Source organism: Cervus canadensis, chromosome 7, assembly GCF_019320065.1.
Source record: "Cervus canadensis isolate Bull #8, Minnesota chromosome 7, ASM1932006v1, whole genome shotgun sequence".
Taxonomy (NCBI): Eukaryota; Metazoa; Chordata; class Mammalia; order Artiodactyla; family Cervidae; genus Cervus; species Cervus canadensis.
In genome coordinates, this window is record NC_057392.1 from 94,271,974 (window position 1) to 94,289,508 (window position 17,535).

The 17,535-nt window shown below is 38.6% G+C and overlaps 1 protein-coding gene across 1 annotated transcript in view; it reads left to right on the forward strand.

The window, feature by feature from the left end:
- Window positions 1–17,491, forward strand: part of LOC122444786 (phospholipid scramblase 2-like) — a 43,923-nt gene extending 26,432 nt beyond the window's left edge. Inside the window, exons 6-8 of the mRNA XM_043473404.1 lie at window positions 4,890–5,051; window positions 14,788–14,949; window positions 17,432–17,491. Of these exons, the coding sequence (XP_043329339.1) occupies window positions 4,890–5,051; window positions 14,788–14,949; window positions 17,432–17,491 (384 nt within the window). The remainder of the gene's footprint in view (window positions 1–4,889; window positions 5,052–14,787; window positions 14,950–17,431) is intronic.
- The last annotated feature ends 44 nt before the right edge of the window (window positions 17,492–17,535 follow it).

Sequence of the window (17,535 nt, forward strand, 5' to 3'; positions counted from 1 at the left end):
CTGACCAAACCCAGAAGAGGGTTCCACAGAGAGTATCTTCAAATGCCACTCCAGAGGCAAGTGAAAAGAAGAGTGAGGAAAAGAACAGATGTGTTCATCTCAAAATTCCCCACGCTACAGACAGCTAGCTTCTGAGATATTTCAATTCCTGTGTTTTTCAGTTCTCCATTTGAGGAAAAGTAATACATTTGGGAAAACCACCATATCGTTTGGGTGTGACAGCAATCAAATTCCTTATGATTATACAGTGGAGATGATAAATAAATTCAAGGGATTAGATATGGCAGACAGAGCGCATGAAGAACTATTGACAGAGGTTCATAACATTGTAAAGGAGGAAATAACCAAAACCATCCCCAAGAAAGAGAAACGCAAAGAGGCAAAGTGGTTGTCCAAGGAGGCCTTACAAATGGCTGAGAAAAGAAAAGAAGCGAAAGGCAAAAGAGAAAGGGAAAGATATGCCCAACTAAATACAGAGTTCCAGAGAATAGCAAGGAGAGATCAAAAAAGACTTCCTAAGTGAACAATGCAAAGAAATAGAGGAAAACAATAGAATGGGAAAGACGAGAGATTTCCTCAAGAAAACTGGAACTACCAAGAGAAAATTTCATGCAAAGACGGGCACAATAAAAGACAAAAACAGCAAGGACCTAACAGAAGCAGAAGATATTAAGAAAAGTTGGCAAGAATACAGAAAAATTATACAAAAAAAAAATCTTAATGACCCAGATAACCACAGTGGTGTGGTCATTCACCTGGAGCCTGTAGTATGAAGTCAAGTGGCTCTTAATAAGCATTACTATGAACAAAGCACCAGGAGGTGATGGAATTCCAGTGGAGTTATTTTAAATCCTAAAAGATGATGCTGTTAAAGTGCTGCACTCAATATGCCAGCAAATTTGGAAAACTCAGCAGTGGCCACAGGACTGGAAAAGGTCAGTTTTCATTTCAGTCTCAAAAAAGGCAATGCCAAAGAATGTTCAAACTACCATACAATTGCACTCATTTCACATGCTAGCAAGGTAATGCTCAAACTCCTTCAAGGGAGTCTTCTGCACTTTGTGAACCAAGAACTTTCAGATGTATAAGCTAGATTTAGAAAAGGCGGAAGAACCAGAGATTAAATTGCTAACATCCACTGGATTATAGAAAAAGCAAAGGGATTCCAAAATAATATGTATTTCTGCTTCACTGACTATGCTAAAGCCTTTCCCTGTGTTGATCACAACTAACTGGAAAACTCTTAAAGAGATGGGAATACCACACTACCTTACCCATTTCCTGAGACATCTCTATGCAAGACAAGAAGCAACAGTTAGAACTGCACATGGAACAACAGACTGCTTCCAAATTGGGAAAGGAGTACGCCAAGGCTGTATATTGTCACCCTGCTTATTTAACTTACGTGCAGAGTACACCATGAGAAATGCTGGGCTGGAAGAAGCACAGGCTGGAATCAATAGTGCTGGGAGAAATATCAGCAACCTTAGATAGGTAGGTAATACCGCCCATATGGCAGAAAGTGAAGAAGAACTAAAGAGCCTCTTGATGAAAGTGAAAGAGGAGAGTGAAAAAGCTGGCTTAAAACTCAACATTCAAAAAATGAAGACCATGGCATCTAGTCCTATCACTTCATGGCAAATAGATGGGGAAAATGTGGAAACAGTGACAGACTTTATTTTTTGAGCTCCAAAATCACTGCAGATGGTGACTGCAGCCATGAAATTAAAAGACACTTGTTCCTTGGAAGAAAAGCTATTACAAACATAGACAGTGTATTAAAAAGCAGAGACATCACTTTGCTGACATACATCTGTACAAAGCTATGGTTTTTCCAGTAGTAATGTACAGATGTCAGAGTTGGACCATAAAGAAAGCTGAGCGCCTAAGAACTGATGCTTTTGAACTGTGGTGTTGGTGCAGACTCTTGAGAGTTCCTTGAACAGCAAGATCAAACCAGTTAATCCTAAAGGAAATCAACCCTGACTATTCATTGGAAGGAAAGATGCTGAAGTTGAAGCTCCAATACTTTGGCCATCTGATGCAAAGAGCCAACTCATTAGAAAAGACCCTGATGTTGGGAAACATTGAGGGTAGGGGGAGAAGGTGGTGATAGAAAATCAGAAGGTTGGAGGGCATCAGCAACTCAGTGGGCATGAGTTTGAGCAAATCTGGGGGACAGTGAAAGGCAGGGAAGCCTGGCATGCTGCAGTTTATGGTGTTGCAAAGAGTTGGACTTTGATGGACTTATTTGATGGAATATGGACTTAGCAACTGAACAACACTATACCTTTGAGTCCGTGTAATAGGGCTATGGAAGTTTGAGCACCTTCAATCCGCAAAGACAAAGTGTTTTTGTTTTTGTTTTTGTTTTCATAGTATTTGACAGCCCTCTGACAGATAACAAGGATCTCGGGGAGGTGCCAGGTCACAGAGTGCTTATAGGAAGTCGCCCTTTGCTTATGTCTCCACTGGTCTGAGGTTAGCACTGCCTGGGCCACTCGGTGATCCATGAGAGCAGAGCAGACAGAGACACGGGCACACAGAGATTTATGTCTAATATTGTACTTATTTTGAAAAGATAACCGAAGTCCATACTGTATTATTTTTTTTCCATGTCATTTAGGAATGACATTCCACATACATTTATTAAGTATAATATCTATAATAAGAGTATCTGAGGAAACCAGAATTTGATGGAATATGCTCTACAATCTATAGAGCTCATTAACATACAATATATTATTGATCTAAAACATCCCTAGGAAGCCCTTAGTTACGATGAGCATACTGGGATACTCTCATAGTGGCCCAACTGTACAGCACAATGAAGACTCTAGGCCTCGTTTTCTTTCCATCCTAGCACTATTGCCCCTTATCTTTGAAAACTGCCCCAGTGATCAGGGCTCTGTCCATATATCTAAACTACTGTTTTTAAATGCGTTTAAAGAAAGAGTTCTGGATACTTTAGACATTTTTTGTAGGTACAGATATTTTAAAATATGTAAGACCAGCAGAGCAGTGCTTCACAGTGAAGACTGTGTATGCAACCTCCCCAAGTTGGTATCTTATCTCTTCCACTTTGCAGCTGGGGAATCAGATATAAGTTAATTAACCTCCCTATTCCTTAAGTTATCTCTATAAATAGGAATAATAGAACCAACCTTCTAAGAATATAGTGTGAATTAAGTGTTTATAAAACAGTATCTTGCCCTTACAAAGTGAGCAAAGGACCTAGATATTTTGTCAACAAAGACATACAAATGGCCAACCCATATATGAAAAGGTGCTCACATAATTAATCATCAGAAATGCAAATCAAAACCACATCACACTTGTTTGAACAGCTCTTTTTTAAAAGACAAGAAATACAAATTGGTAAGGATGAGAAGAAAAGGGAAACTTTGTGTGCTCTTGTTAGCAACGCAAATTGCCGTTATAGAAAACAGTATGGAGTTTCCTCAGATAACTGAAAAAAGGACAATTCTATAGAAAACAGTATGGAGTTTCCTCAGATAACTGAAAAAAGGACAATTCTAAGATCTACTAATACTACTTTTGTGTATATATCCAACAGATATTAAATCAGGTTTTCAAAGATACCTGCATTCCATGTTAATTACAGCATTATTCATAACAGTAAAGACATGGAGACAACCTAAGTGTTTATTGACAGATGAATGGATTAAGTATGTGTGTGTGTGTGTGTGTGTATGTATGTAAACAGATCACATATAGATCTATATGTGATATAGATCTAGATCACATATATATAGATCTATATCTATATAGAGAGGTCACATTTATATACACATCTGTACATATACACACAATTGAATATTATTCAGCCAAAAATGGGGGAAAAAATCCTGCCTTTGTGATAATATGTATATATCTGGATGGTGTTATACTACATGAAACAAATCAGACAGAGAAACACAAATACAGTGTGGTTATCACTTAAATGTGAAAAAAAAATTAACTCCTATAAATAGATTAAAATGGTGGTTGCAAGGAACTCGGGGGTGAGGGAAATGGGGAGATTTTGGTCATCAGTACAAGTTTCCAGTTATAAGATAAATAAGCTGTAGACCTCTGATGTGTATCATGATGACTATAGTTAACAGTATTAGAGCTGACCTTTGAACAACCAGGGTTTGAACTTCACTGGGCCATTTACACATGCTGCCGCTGCTGCTGAGTCGCTTCAGTCGTGTCCGACTCTGTGCGACCCCACAGACGGCAGCCCACCAGGCTCCCCCGTCCCCGGGACTCTCCAGGCAAGAACACTGGAGTGGGTTGCCATTTCCTTCTCTAGTGCATGGAAGTGAAAAGTGAAAGTGAAGTCGCTCAGTCGGGTCCGACTCTCAGCGGCCCCATGGACTGCAGCCCGCCAGGCTCCTCAGATGGATCTCTTTGAATAAGCACATGCTGCAGCACTACCTAACCTGTGACTGGTTGAATCCTTAGATGAAGAACCTTGGATATGGACGGCCAGCCTGCAAAGGCAGATGTTTGACTGTGCAGGATAGGGGTGGGGAGGTTGAGGTGAGGGTCAGGGGAGTCAGTGCCCCTAACTCCTGCTTTGTTCAAGGGTCAACTGTATACTGTGTACTTGAAATCTGCAAGGAGTAAACCCCATTACTGACACCAAAACAAGTGGCTGTGTGAGGTGACGGCGGTGTTAACTGAGAGTGGCGGTCAGTTCACAGTTTACATGTATATCATCATCACACAGTGTGCCTTAGATGTATTACAATTCAGTGGTTAATCACACCTCAGTAGACTTGGAAATAAAGACTGTACTGATGAGAGAGCTCTTATTAGACATCTGATGATAGTGATGATGATGATAATGACATATTACATTTATTCTTTTACTTTTTCAGATAGAAATCGATGCTCCTCCTGGTGTACCAATAGGATATGTTACTCAGATAAGGCATCCATTTCTGCCAAAGTTTAGAATTCAAAATGAGGATAGAAAGGATGTACTAAAAATTATTGGTCCATGTTGTATGTGCAGCTGTTGTGGAGATACTGATTTTGAGGTAACAGATGTGATAAATTTTGTAACATTGGCTCATAAGAATATCATAATTTTGTAAGATATTACAAACATATTAATAAATATTTGTATACTGATCTCAAGAGGAAGGTAATGTGCTTATATATTTAACTTGGGCTAGAAAGGGGGATTTTGCTCTTATTAAACATCATGATTCTAAATGTGAAAAAAGAGAAGAAACTTATAGTCAAATAAATATAAGCAAAATATCTAACACTTAAACAGGGTGTTTTCTAATGGAGGTACTATGTATTATCCATACAAGTGAAAATGCTAATGTTGTCTTCAAAATCTGATTTCAATAAAAAATGTTCCTTTCTCAGTCTGAAACACAGGCTGCCAATGCCCTAAGTCCTCTTCAGAAGCTCTAAAATCTCTGGGTTCCTGTAAAAAGCCCAATTATGCAAAGAGTATCAGAACAAAGATAATGTAAGTTATACTACCCAATTATGCTTTTTATAGTCTCTCCTTTATCTTTCTTTGTATTAAACTGATCTCTATAAACCATAATATACCCATGTATTTACCACATAGAAGAATTTCATCACAGCAAATTTTCCAAACAGATGAGGCCTAGTCCCATAGTCCAAAGTATTTAGTTGCAGAAGGTTGAGATATTTTATAACCTAATGTCATGATTTTCTTGGAAAATCGTAAAATCTGAAACTGATCATAAGCTGAAATCACTCATTTCCATAGAAGGGGCAAAATTCTCCTAACACCAAGCAGGGTTGCCTCCTTATGATAAGATATGGGAATTCCATCGCTGTCCCCTGACTTCCTAAGATTTCCCACTATCCAGTATCTTTCTTTTACATTATCTGGCTGGCTTCCCTAGTCACATAGCTTTTAATTCGTCTGTTAGACTCTGACTATATGAAGATGAATCATTCCCCTAAGAGACATCAGAGTCTACTAACAGATGGATAATTCTAAGAAAACACACATAACATAAAGAGATTTTGTAAAGCTCTTTTAAAGGCATTATGTTCATGCAAACACACACACACTCGCGTGTGTGCACATATCGGTCATTGTTGTTCAGTCACTAAGTTGTGTCTGACTTTTTGCGACCCTACGGACTATAGCACACCAAGATGCTTCCCTGTCCTTCACTATCTCTCAGAGTTTGCTCAAACTCATGTCCATTAAGTTGGTCAATCCTAAAGGAAATCAACCCTGAAGATTCATTAGAAGAACTGATGCTGAAGCTCGAATACTTTGGCCACCTAATGCAAAGAGCTGACCCATTGGAAAAGACCTTGATGCTGGGAAAGATTGAGTGCAAGAGGAAAAGGGGACGACAGAGGATTAGGATGGCATCACCTATTCAGGGCCTTATTTGAGGAAACTGAGAGACAGTGAAGGATAGGGAAACCTGGCGTGCAGTAGTCTATGGGATTGCAAAGAGCTGGACATGACTTAGTGACTGAACAACAATCCCTGATCATTAGGGATTTTGAGCATTTTACTCTAGGTTTACTGGCTACTTGCATTTGCTCTTATTGCTTTGTTTATTAATGTCTGTTTGTCTATTGAATGGTTTATTTTTTGTCAGTTTATAAAAATAATTTCTGTATCAGCTCAGTTCAGTTCAGTCGCTCAGTCGTGTCCGACTCTTTGCGACCCCATGAACTGCAGCATGCCAGGCCTCCCTGTCCATCACCAACTCCTGGAGTTTACTCAAACTCACGTCCATCGAGTCGGTGATGCCATCCAACCATCTCATCCTCTGTCGTCCCCTTCTCCTCCTGCCCTCAATCTTTCCCAGCATCAGGGTCTTTTCAAATGAGTCAGCTCTTCCCATCAGGTGGCCAAAGTATGGGAGTTTCAGCTTCAGCATCAGTCCTTCCAATGAACACCCAGGACTGATCTCCTTTAGGATGGACTGGTTGGATCTCCTTGCAGTCCAAGGGACTCTCAAGAGTCTTATCCAATACCACAGTTCAAAAGCATCAATTCTTCTGTGCTCAGCTTTCTTTATAGTCCAACTCTCACATCCATACATGACCACTGGAAAAACCATAGCCTTGACTAGACGGACTTCTGTTGACAAAGTGATGTCTCTGCTTTTTAATATGCTGTCTAGGTTGGTCACAGCTTTCCTTCCAAGGAGTAAGCGTCTTTTAATTTCATGGCTGCAGTCACCATCTGCAGTGATTTTGGAGCCCAGAAAAATAAAGTCTGACACTGTTTCCACTGTTTCCCCATCTGTTTGCCATGAAGTGATGGGACCGGATGCCATGATCTTAGTTTTCTGAATGTTGAGCTTTAAGCCAACTTTTTCACTCTCCTCTTTCACTTTCATCAAGAGGCTCTTTAGTTCTCCTTCACTTTCTGCCTTAAGCGTCGTGTCATCTGCATATCTGAGGTTATTGATATTTCTCCCGGCAATCTTGATTCCAGCTTGTGCTTCCACCAGCCCAACATTTCTCATGATGTACTCTGCATATAAGTTAAATAAGCAGGGTGACAATATACAGCCTCGACATACTTCTTCCCTGATTTGGAACCAGTCTGTTGTTCCATGTCCAGTTCTAACTGTTGCTTCCTGACCTGCATACAGGTTTCTCGATTTGTCTGCTGATTATAAATAGTTTTCAAGGAGTGTTGTACCGTGTGTGTGTGTGTGTGTGTGTGTGTTGTACTTAGTTACTCGGTTGTGTCCAGCTCTTTGTGACGCTATGGAATTCTCCGGGCAGGAGCACTGGATGGATTGCCATGCTCTCGTCCAGGAGATCTTCCCAACCCAGGGATCAACCCCGCGTGTCTTACCTCTCCTGCATTGGCGGGTGGATTCTTTACCACTAGCGCCACCCGGGAAGCCCATATAGAAATTTTATATCTATTAGTACCATATAGGAGCAAACTTTATTTTCCTGCAGTTTTAATTCTTATTTACTTATTTGGCTGTGCCAGGGCTTTATCTACAACATGCAGAATCTTCAGTTGTGGCATGCGAACTCTTAGTTGTGGCATATTTCCTGACCAGGGATCAACCTGTGCCCCTGCATTGAGAGTGTGGTCTTAGCCACTGGACCACCAGGAGAATCCCAAGCTTTATTTTGTTTCAATGGCCAGACAGCATGTCATCAGACGTTATTAAGGAAACTATTATTTCCTTGCTGAATTAAAATATCATGCAAACATTAAACATTAATTTACCAAACATTAAATTCCTACATATAATAAAATCTATTTCTAGATTCACTCCTCTGTTGTACTGACCTGACAATCTGATTTTACAGTAGTGCCTTATGATATAATTATGGTGACATAATATGTCCTCTTTCAAGTCATACCAAAATGATCACTCAATATTCTTCTTTGATAGTATTTTCTTGCTAATATCTAGTATTTTCCTTCACATGAATATTAAAGTCATTTAATTTTTCATAAGTTAGAATCTAATCAGGATTTTTTAAAATCTGTTTATCATTTTTTAAATTAACATATTTATGATGCTAAACCTGCTCCATCCAAGAAGTATTCACTCATATCTTGTTTTATATTTTTCATAAGAATATATAGGTTTCTTCATATAGAAACTTTGTGTTTTATTAAGTTTATTTGTAATTTATACCATTATCACTGTTAAAAATAAGTGCTATTATTAATTGTGAGAAAAGCTATTTATTTTTATTTTTTATCCAGTCGTATGACTATATTATAATATTAAACATAGGTGTTTCTGCTTTATTTATTTAACTTTCTTAGGTATAACATCACATTTCAAATGACATTATGGTAGCTCTTCTAATGCTTCTATAGCAATTGGCTCATTTTTTTTCCAGCCTTCCTACGGGTCAAAAATTCCAATGATGATTACAGTAAAACAATAACTATCAATTTGATTACTTCAGTTGAAACAGTGAAAAATATTATACTTTAGAAATATATTGCTATGATCTTTCATACCATTTTACTATCCCTATGTTGCTTAACATAGCACATACTTTGCAAGGTTGTTATGAGCATTAAATTGTAAAGACTTTGTATGCCATGACTGTACTAAATGTTATACATTGTATTAGTAAGTAATAAAATATCTTTCACAATCATTGATGTGATCATTTGCTTATAATTTATAATTTTTAAAGTATTTTACACTTTATTACAGTGCATTGTTTGCTAGGTTTATGTGCTAATGTTCTATTTGGATTTTTATTTATATTTACATTATATTAATAAGTGATTTACAATTTTCTTTTTAGAATATATTTATCAAATACTGGTATTAAATTTATGGATTTATAAATTTAATTCAAATATAATATACCATAATTCGATTTTTTATCCATATATCTGATACCAAATGTATGTGCTTTTTTCTCTCACATGAAATAGTTATCCTATTCTCTGGACCCCAGTTAGGTGTGCAACTTAATTCAATTCTGACACTAGCTAACTGGAGTTGATGTAGATCCCACAATGACCTCAGATGCTATTTACAAGTCTCAAACCTACTGTACTTCTGACCTACTAGCCATCAATCAGGGATACCCACAATTCCCTCCTCAGGTTCAATATTTTGGTAGGATAATCACAGCACTAGGAACATATTTTACTCATGCTTAACGGTTTTTATAAAGGATATTGTGAGACACAGATGAGCAGGAGGATGAAGTAGTACACGGGCACGGTCTGGAGGGGTCCCCCGCACAGGGGTGTCGTCCCCAGCCTGGAAGGTCTCCAGTCTGGAGGGTCCTCCGCACAGGCGCTTTCACCCCCATGGAGCTGCGCTGTGCCAGCCTCCCAGCCCGGGGGTGTGTTCCCCAGCCTGGAAGGTCTCCAGTACTCAACTGTTTACTGAGCATTTATGAAGGCTTCACTACAGAAGCATGATTTATAGGATCACTGGTCACTGATGGATAAATCAATCTCTCGCTCCTGTCTCCTCCCCAAAGGTCAAGGCAGGAGTTCAGGGTGCCAAATTTCTAATTATTGCTTGGACTTTCTGGTGACCAAACCCCAGCTCAGCTGGTAAAGAATCTGCCTGCAATGCAGGTGACCCTTGTTCAATTCCTGGGTCTGAAAGGTCTGCTGCAGAAGGGATAGGCTACTCACTCCAGTATTCTTGGACTGCCCTGGTGGCTCAGCTGGTAAAGAATGGGTTCAAACCCTGGATTGGGAAGATCCTTTGGAGAAGGGAATGACTACCCACTCCAGTATTCTGGCCTGGAGAATTCCGTGGACTGTATAGTCCATGGGATCACAAAGAGTCGGACATGACTAAGCAACTTGCACTTTCACTTTTCAGGGCCCACAGCCACCAATCATCTCGTTAGCCTAGAAAACTTTTATTCCTCAGAAGATTCCAAAAGTTTTAGCAAATGTATGCCAAGAACTTGGGACAAAGAACACATATTATGACAAAAGACTCTCCTATAATCCCTATCAATCAGAAAATTACAAGGGTTCTAGAGCTCCATGTCAGGAACCAGGGACAAAAAAAAAAAAAAAACCAACTAAATATGTATTTCTTCTTATGTCACAAATACTAAAGAATAACTTCAGGGTTGAAATAACTTTATGATAAAAATTTTCTCTTCTTAGAAGTTTATCTAGAATTTAGCTAAAAGTTGTCTGGTCCTAATAACTTTCCAGCTGGAGGTCATTATTCATATTTCTGATGTTTTTCATTCAAAAATATTGTATTTTTATTTTTTACATGAATCTTGGTAGAGTTTAAAATTTCCTGCTACAGGAATCAAGAAGGGGAAATGTTAATATCTAATAGTAAGATTTTGGTGGCAGGTAAGTTATTTTCTGTGTTTTCAAAATTTTCAAATATTTCAAAAATAAATTTTAAACAAAGATTTCTTTACAAGATACATATGCTTAAATGACAGCTACTAGCAGATTAAGAAATGAAGGTGTGCAAGAAATTTGTGTTAATGTTTTGTCACAATAATGTTATGTAACATATAACCCTTAAAGTTAACTGACTTAAAAATAGGCATTTATTCTCATGGCTAAGGGTCTGGGGTATATACCTAGGCTCAGACAGATGGCCCTAATTTTGGCTGTAAGTTGGCTTCAGGTCTGTTCCAAATATGTTCATTCTAGAGCTGCTGCAATACCAGCTGCCTGGATCATGCTTTTCTAGTGGCTGATCACTGGAGAGCAGGACCAAGATCAAACCATTCAGCCATGTCTGAGGTCTTCGCTGGTGTCACATCCATTAACCCTCCATTGGTTAAACAAGGAACATGGTCAAGTCCTAATTTCAATGTGCACGGAAGCATACTGGGTTTACAGAGGGAAGGCACTGAAATGACTATTTGACGAACAGTAATTCAGGCTATCAGAATTCCTCAGTTGCTCAGCAGTAAAGAATCTGCCTGCAAAGCAGAAAATGCAGGTTTGATCCCTGTGTCAAGAAGATCTCCTGGAGGAGGGCATGGCAACCCACTCCAATATCCTTGCCTGGGAAATCCCACGGAAGAGAGGAGCCTGGCAGGGTTCATGGGGTCAAAGGAGTCAGACACGACTTAGCAACTAAACGACAACTTCATGTTATCACAGTGTTCATATTAGAAGTTTAATACAGATTTTTAGAGAACTTAACCAACCATATCCAAATAAAACACTTCAGTGGTCCCATGTTATGGAACTGGTCCCAGCCTGAGTTAGAGCTTCAAAGGTTACGCCAGCACACACGGTAGCTTGTGCATATTTGAAAAGGACATTTCTCTTCCTGGTTTGACACAGCTCTTCCTATATATACCCTGGCAAGTGTACTATATGCCCTCTTGGTGAGGTGCATTTCTGTGGCAACAAGCTGTTCAATTCTCTACCATGGCCCTTGGCTTTCCTCGAACTGTAAAAGTAAAAAATTTTTATTGAGCTTCTTTGTTTCATACACTTCCGCTTTTGTTGTCCCCCATCCCCTCCTGTTGTCCAGACTTATTCCAAGCTTTGAGCGGGAGCAACACAGTTCAGTTCAGTTCAGTCGCTCAGTCAAGTCCTACTTTTTGGGACCCCATGGACTGCAGCACCTCAGGCCTCCTTGTCCATCACCAACTCTAGCAGCTTGCTCAGAATTCATGTCCATCGAGTCATTGAAGCCATCCAACCAATCTCACCCTCTGTCCTCCCTTTCTCCCCCTGCCTTTAATCTTTCCCAGCATCAGGGTCTTTTCCAATGAAGCAGTTCTTCACATCAGGTGGCTAAAGTACTGGAGCTTCAGCTTCAGTATCAGTCTTTCCAATGAATATTCAGGACTGATTTCCTTTAGGATTGACTGGTGGGATTTCCTTGTAGTGCAAGTGACTCTCAGGAGTCTTCTCCAAAACTACAGTGCAAAAGCATCAACTCTTTGGTGCTCAGCTTTCTTTGTGGTCCAACTCTCACATCCATACATGACTACTGGAAAAACTATGTTTGACTAGACGGACCTTTGTTGTCAAAGTAATGTCTCTGCTTTTTAATATGCTGTCTAGGTTGGCCAAAGCTTTTCTTCCTAGGAGCAATTGTCTTTTAATTTCATGGCTGCAGTCACCATCTGCAGTGATTCTGGAGCCCCCCAAAATAAAATCTGTCACTGTTTCCACATCTATTTGCCATGAAGAGATGGGACCAGCTGACATGATCTTCGTTTTCTGAATGCTGAGTTTTAAGCCAGTTTTTTCACTCTCCTCTTTCACTTTCATCAAGAGGCTCTTTAATTCCTCTTCGCTTTCTGCCATAAGGGTGGTGTCATCAGCATATCTGAGGTTATTGATATTTCTTCTGGCAATCTTGATTTCAGCTTGTGCTTCATCCAGCCCAGCATTTCACATAATGTACTCAGCATATAAATTAAATAAGCAGGGTGACAATTTACAGCCTTGATGTACTCCTTTCCCAATTTGGAACCAGTCCATTGTTCCATGTCCGGTTCTAACTGTTGCTTCTTAGCTATATACAGATTTCGCCGGAGACAGGAAACATGGTCTGGTATTCCCATCTCTTGAAGAATTTCCCACAGTTTGTTGTGATCCACACACTCAAAGTCTTTGGCATTGTCAATAAGGCAAAATAGAAGTTTTTCTGGAATTCTCTTGATTTTTCTATGATCTGACAAATGCTGTCAATTTGATCTCTGTATCCTCTGCCTTTCTATATCCAGCTTGAACATCTGGAAGTTCTGGGTTCATGTACTGGCTTGGAGAATTTTGAGTATTATTTTTGCTAGCGTGTGAGAGGAGTGCAATAGTGCCGTAGCCTGAACATTCTTTGGCATTGCCCTTCTTTGGGATTGGAATGAAAACTGACCTTTTCTAGTCTTGTGGCCACTGCTGAGTTTTCCAAATCTGCTGGCATATTGAGTGTAGCACTTTCACAGCATCATCTTTTAGGATTTGAAATAGCTCAACTGGAATTCCATCACCTCCACTACCTTTGTTTGTAGTGATGCTTCCTAAGGCCCACTTGACTTCACATTCCAGGATATCTGGCTCTAGGTGAGTAATCACCCCATCATGGTTATCTGGGTCATTAAGATCTTTTTTGCATAGTTCTTCTGTGTATTCTTGTCACCTTTTCTTAATATCTTCTGCTTCTGTTAGGTCCCTACCATTTCTGTCCTTTATTGAGCCTTTCTTTGCATGAAATGTTCCCTTGGTATCTCTAATTTTCTTGAAGAGATCTCTAGTCTTTCCCATTCTATAGTTTTCCTCTCTTTCTTTGCACTGATCACTGAGGTAGGCTTTCTTATCTCTCCTTGCTATTCTTTGAACTTTGCCTTCAGATGACTATATCTTTCCTTTTCTTCTTTGCCTTTCATTTCTCTTCTTTTCTCAGCTATTTGTAAGGCTTCCTCAGACAACCATCTTGCCTTTTTGCATTTCTTTTTCTTGGGGATGGTCTTGATCACCACCTCCTTTACAACGTCACAAATCTCTGTCCATAGATCATCTTGCCTTTTTGCATTTCTTTTTCTTGGGGATGGTCTTAATAACCACCTTCCCTACAATGTCACAAATCTCTGTCCATAGATCTTTTGGCACTCTGTCATATCTAATCCCTTGAATCTATTTGTCACTTCCACTGTATTATCATAAGGGTTTTGATTTAGGTCATATCTGAATGGTCTAGTGGTTTCCCCTATTTCCTTCCATTTGATTCTGAATTTTGCAATAAGGCATTCATGATCCCATCAAGTTACTTATTGGTTACTTTACTTCAATCAAAATTCCCAGTCCTCTTTTGCAGGCTCTTGGCATTTCACATTTTCCTACTGACAGTGGGCGATAATGGGGCCTCGCATCATGTTTAAAGACTTAGCCTAAGTCAACTCTTTGTCTCTGTCTTAAAACTCAATTCAGATGGAATTTCATGTACGACCTTCCTGATGGCTTCTAGAAATTTCATCAAAGAAACATTTCACTCACTTTATGGCTGTATCTTTTCTTGTTTAACTTTTATTTGGGATCAATTCCAACTCATTTATTACTGTCTGTCTTAATGTAAAATAAAAAATATTAAAATATTTTAGCAAAGCTACTTTCATATAAGTTCTTTATAGCAAAGAAACAGTTTTCTCAATTATCTGTGTGTGTGTGTATATATATATATATATATGAATCTATATGCATCTAATAAGTGATATAATTTTTAAAGTTTGTTATGTCCCATAAGGTTAATACAGTATTTGTTATATTCCAAGTTTACAGGTAGTTTTATTTTTATTTTCTAGAATTCTTTAAGACTTTCTTCTTTTCTTCCAATCTAGATTAAAGCTCTTGATGGAAAAAATGTGGTTGGCAAGATTTCTAAGCAGTTTACTGGAATTGTGAGAGAAATATTCACAAGCTACAGTAACTTTGACATTCAGTTCTCTTCAGACATTGATGTGAAAATGAAAGCTGTGATACTTGGCGCATGTTTCCTCATAGTAAGTTTATTCTTGCTGAACTTCAGTATAGGTGATTTTTCTAGTATCATTCTGAAATTACTTACTAAATTTCACATTTTAAAAGTGATCTTAAACTCACAGATTTTATTCAAAGGGGTGACATTTTATCCTTGCTCTGATATTTCATTTTATCCTGATACTGTGGATTCATAGGTGACTAGCTTTCTCTGGAAAGTCAACTCAATTTCATATGTCAATATATGGGCTTTATGTATTAAGGAGAGGCCCTGGTCTTTGGGGTTTGTATTAAAAAAAAAAAATTAAAATTCATGCTTTGAGGAATACTTTAAATAAGGGCTTAAAATGGCATAAATTCAGTGAAATAGGGCAAATTCCTCTTGACTCACTATTAAATAATCTAGTGTAAATTGTAATCTGCAACAAGAGTATATTGTCAATTAAGCAATTAGATAAAAGTGCAAATTGAGAGGAAATACATGGGATAGAGCAATGACTCTGAACTTGTCTTCACATTAAATCACCTAGAAAAATTTCCGAAACTCCAAGTACCAAATCATACCCTGAGTTCAATTAAATCAGAATTTCAGAATCAGAAGTTTTGTATGATTCTATATCCAGTCAAAATTAAAGATATCTGAGACAGAGTAATAATTTTTACCCTTAATGACTCAATGGACATGAGTTTGAACAAGCTCCGGGAGATGGTGAAGGACAGGGAAACATGGCAAGCTGCAGTCCATGGGGTTGCAAAGAGACAGACATGACTAATCGACTGAACACCACCACCAGGGAAATCCAGTGGTATGATTAAGATGTGAGCTAACCTGCCTCTAAAAGACTTTTAAGGATTAAGCAACACTTTCTACAGATTGGTAATTCATTGAAAATGGTTTTGTTAATTGACTGGTTTTAAATAGGCATAATAGGCTATTATTTAAATAGGCTGACTTTATTTTTCTGGGCTCCAAAATCACTGCAGATGGTGACTGCAGCCATGAAATTAAAAGTCGCTTACTCCTTGGAAGGAAAGTTATGACCAACCTAGACAGCATATTAAAAAGCAGAGACATTACTTTGCCAACAAAAGTCCGTCTAGTCAAGGCTATGGTTTTTTCAGTGGTCATGTATGGATATGAGAGTTGGACTATAAAGAAAGCTGAGTGCCGAAGAATTGATGCTTTTGAACTATGGTGTTGGAGAAGACTCTTGAGAGTCCCTTGGACTGCAAGGAGATCTAACCAGTCCATCTTAAAGGAGATCAGTCCTGGGTGTTCACTGGAAGGACTGATGTTGAAGCTGAAACTCCAATACTTTGTCCACCTGATGCAAAGAGCTGACTCACTGGAAAAGACCCTGATGCTCGGAAAGATTGAAGGCAGGAGGAGAAGGGGACAACAGAGGATGAGATGGTTGGATGGCATCACCGACTCGATGGACATGGGTTTGGGTGGACTCCGGGAGTTGGTGATGGACAGGGAGACCTAGTGTGCTGGGTTGCGGTTCATGGGGTCGCAAAGAGTCAGACACGACTGAGCGACTGAACTAAACTGAACTGAAATAGGCATAAATAAAATAGCTATAAATCCAAATTTTAGAAATATAAATCCTGTTGTCTATGTGAACAATGAATTTGAGGGGTAAAATTACAATAGTATAATTACTAGTGACTTGCAACAAGTATTAAATTATTTCTGTTAAAGGAACAAAGAAAAATAATAGATGTGAGAGAAATAAATTTCATAGGATTTGGCTAAAGTTATAGGGAAGGGAGTTCTACATAGACACTGATGGACTTGAACAACCTGGAAAACATAGTAATTAAATTTGGAAGACAAATCATGAAACTGACACAAAAACTTCTAAGGTGCATTCTGACTCTTTAGATGGCCATCATTTTTATGGGAAAAAAAATCTAAAAATTATATATGCAACGCTCATCACAAGTTATACTGCAAGAGAAGAACTACAAAAAATTGGGGAAGAAAAACTGAAAGAAGATTTAACGGAGACTATAAAAAGTGAAATGTAGAGAAATTGCATGTGCATGCTCAGTCATGTTCAACTTTTTGTGATTCTGTGGACTCTAGCCTCCCAGGCTCCTCTGCCCATGGGATTTTCCAGGCAAGAACAATGGGGTGGGGTGCGATCTCCTTCTCCGGGAGATCTTCCCAACCTAGGGATCAAACCTGAGTCTCCTACATTTGTAGGCAGATTCCTTACCACCATGCCACCCAGGAAGCCACATAGAGAAATTACCAAAGAGTAATTAAATTCATGCAGGTATCAACAGATGAATGAATTATAGGGCGTAACTGATATTAAAATAGAAAGCTGGAGGTACACTTATGCAGCCATAGACTTCACCTGATTTATTGTTTATAGTTAATTTTTCTTGTTTAACAGCTATATTAGTGTTTTATCAGATCCCATAGAATTTCTGTACCAGAGAATTATACATGTTTTGCTTCTGAATATTCTTCTCTGCATTTTTTAAATTTAGGACTTCATGTTTTATGAAAGAAAGGGATGCGCTAAGTTTTTGGCACTAACACCTTTTTAGCAAGCTCACAAAAGTCTCTCATAAAAGAAAATTTGGTATCTATA